This window comes from Zingiber officinale, chromosome 6B (assembly GCF_018446385.1).
Source record: "Zingiber officinale cultivar Zhangliang chromosome 6B, Zo_v1.1, whole genome shotgun sequence".
Classification (NCBI taxonomy): domain Eukaryota; kingdom Viridiplantae; phylum Streptophyta; class Magnoliopsida; order Zingiberales; family Zingiberaceae; genus Zingiber; species Zingiber officinale.
Window position 1 is genome coordinate 14,709,280 of NC_055996.1, and position 1,998 is coordinate 14,711,277.

At 37.7% G+C, this 1,998-nt stretch overlaps 1 protein-coding gene across 1 annotated transcript; it reads left to right on the forward strand.

The window, feature by feature from the left end:
* The first annotated feature begins 664 nt into the window (after positions 1 to 664).
* On the forward strand, positions 665 to 1,425 carry LOC121990787. Its single transcript, XM_042544855.1, has one exon. The coding sequence runs from the start codon at positions 665 to 667 to the stop codon at positions 1,289 to 1,291; it is 627 nt and encodes a 208-aa protein (XP_042400789.1). The 3' UTR covers positions 1,292 to 1,425.
* The last annotated feature ends 573 nt before the right edge of the window (positions 1,426 to 1,998 follow it).

Here is a 1,998-nt window from a genome sequence, read left to right on the forward strand (position 1 = left end):
CATGACCTTGATGGATTTCGACGATCATATCATATTCGCCTCACTCCACGGGTATTCGAGAGTCGATGAATTGAATCAGATCTCCTGCTGGTTGACAAGTCAGTTTTTCCGTTATATTCTCTTTCAATTATAGGATCTGTCATAACTCCTCAATCGAGGACCCCGGGCCGATCAACTAGGTGTGTATTATATCAATATTAATATAGGATTCTTTTTTCCATAATACTATTTTATCTACGGTAAATTATAAGTTAATCTCATTCCACATGTTACATAGTTGCTATATATATAAATATTTATTTTAATAAATTTTAAAAATAATTTTTAACAGATATAAAATCCACTTTAATTTATCTACTTATATTTTATCTTGAAATCGAGACGGCTTAGATGAGCCATATCATTTTTGTTTCAATCATACGGTAATGTTTTTTTAAGTATCCGGCCATTTCAGCATCTTCAAAATTTAAAGGGCATTTTGTAAAGACGACGAACTATAGGGGGTGGAATAAAACTTTCCCATATCCAGTTACAGGCCCCCAAAATCTATCGTCACTGATGACCCAACTCCAACACTGACGACTTCATACACCTCATCCTTCTCTTCTCCTTGGTCTATAAATGTCAATCCCAATCTCGTATCTCCTCCATTTCAACTTGACTCATGGGATCCTGCATCTCCTCCTCCTCCTCCGCCGCCGCCGACGGAGGTTCCGAGCACCATCGATACTCTCTGACGGCTAAAGTCATCACAGCCGACGGCTTCTTGCTGGAGTACCCCGCCGAGACCAAGGTCCGCGACGCCCTATCCGGCCAACGCATATCGAATTCCTTCATCTGCAGCTCCGACGAGCTCTACTGCAACGCCAAAATCCCAGCTTTGGCTGCCGCCGACCCGCTCCGGCCGGGCCATCTCTACTTCCTCCTCCCGCTTTCCAAGCTCGAGTACCCGCTCTCTGGTTCTGACATGGCGGCGCTCGCGGTGCGGGCGAGCGTGGCTCTCTCGGCGTATGCTTCCGGCTCCAGCAAACCGCCACGCAAGGGAGCTCGGAGGGTGATGCCGGTGGCGGCGGAAGTAGCAGGGAAGCGAGCCGCGCTTAATGAAGCCGTGAACGAGAAGGAATTTGGATTTTATACTGATTTTGATGGCGGCGACGAGCGTTATTACGGATCGAATTCGCCTTATGAGAAGAAGGAGAAGAAGATGCCTGCGATGAAGCAGAGTCAGGTCAGGCAACGGCGGTTGAATTACAGGCAGAGGCTGAGCACGATCGAAGAGATTGTGGAATGAACAGAGGAAGAATAGATCCTGTAAAGTTTTATTTCTGATTTTTCTTTTTTTTTTATTATTATAAAAATTTTGTTCTTTTAGTTGAAGTTTATAATACTTTGACTTGAGGAATCTTGATATTAATACAATAATTTTATTGTACCTTTTTGTAGTTACCCAATGTCCTTTATAAAATACTTAACCCTTTTTATTGTTTAAATCTCTATTATTTGATTTTTAAAATTTGATTTTGACCAGTAATTTTTTAAAAAAAAATAATATTAATTTAAATTTTATGTTTTTTATTTAAATATTTAAGATTTTATAAAAAAATTACTGATAATTTTCAATACTATTAAATCTTTTTAGTCACGATGTGCTTTATAAATCATCTATAATTTTTCAAAATGCGTACCTAATATTTGAGATTGTCCAAAAAAAAAAAACACACCCAATATTATGATTGTCTAACGGTACATATGCTTTCCATTTTACGCCTTTGACAAACTAATTTTTTTTTTTATCTCTTTTCGGTCTCATTTGCATATAGATATAGCTGTCTATCCTTCTTTTCCCTCTTAAATTATATTTAATATTTTTTTCTCATATGCATGTCTGTCTATCTATCCTTCTTTTTCCTCTTAAATTATATTTAATATTTCTTTCTCATTTACATACATGTAATAATCACTATGGTGTTAATTTATAAAAATTATATACTAGCACCA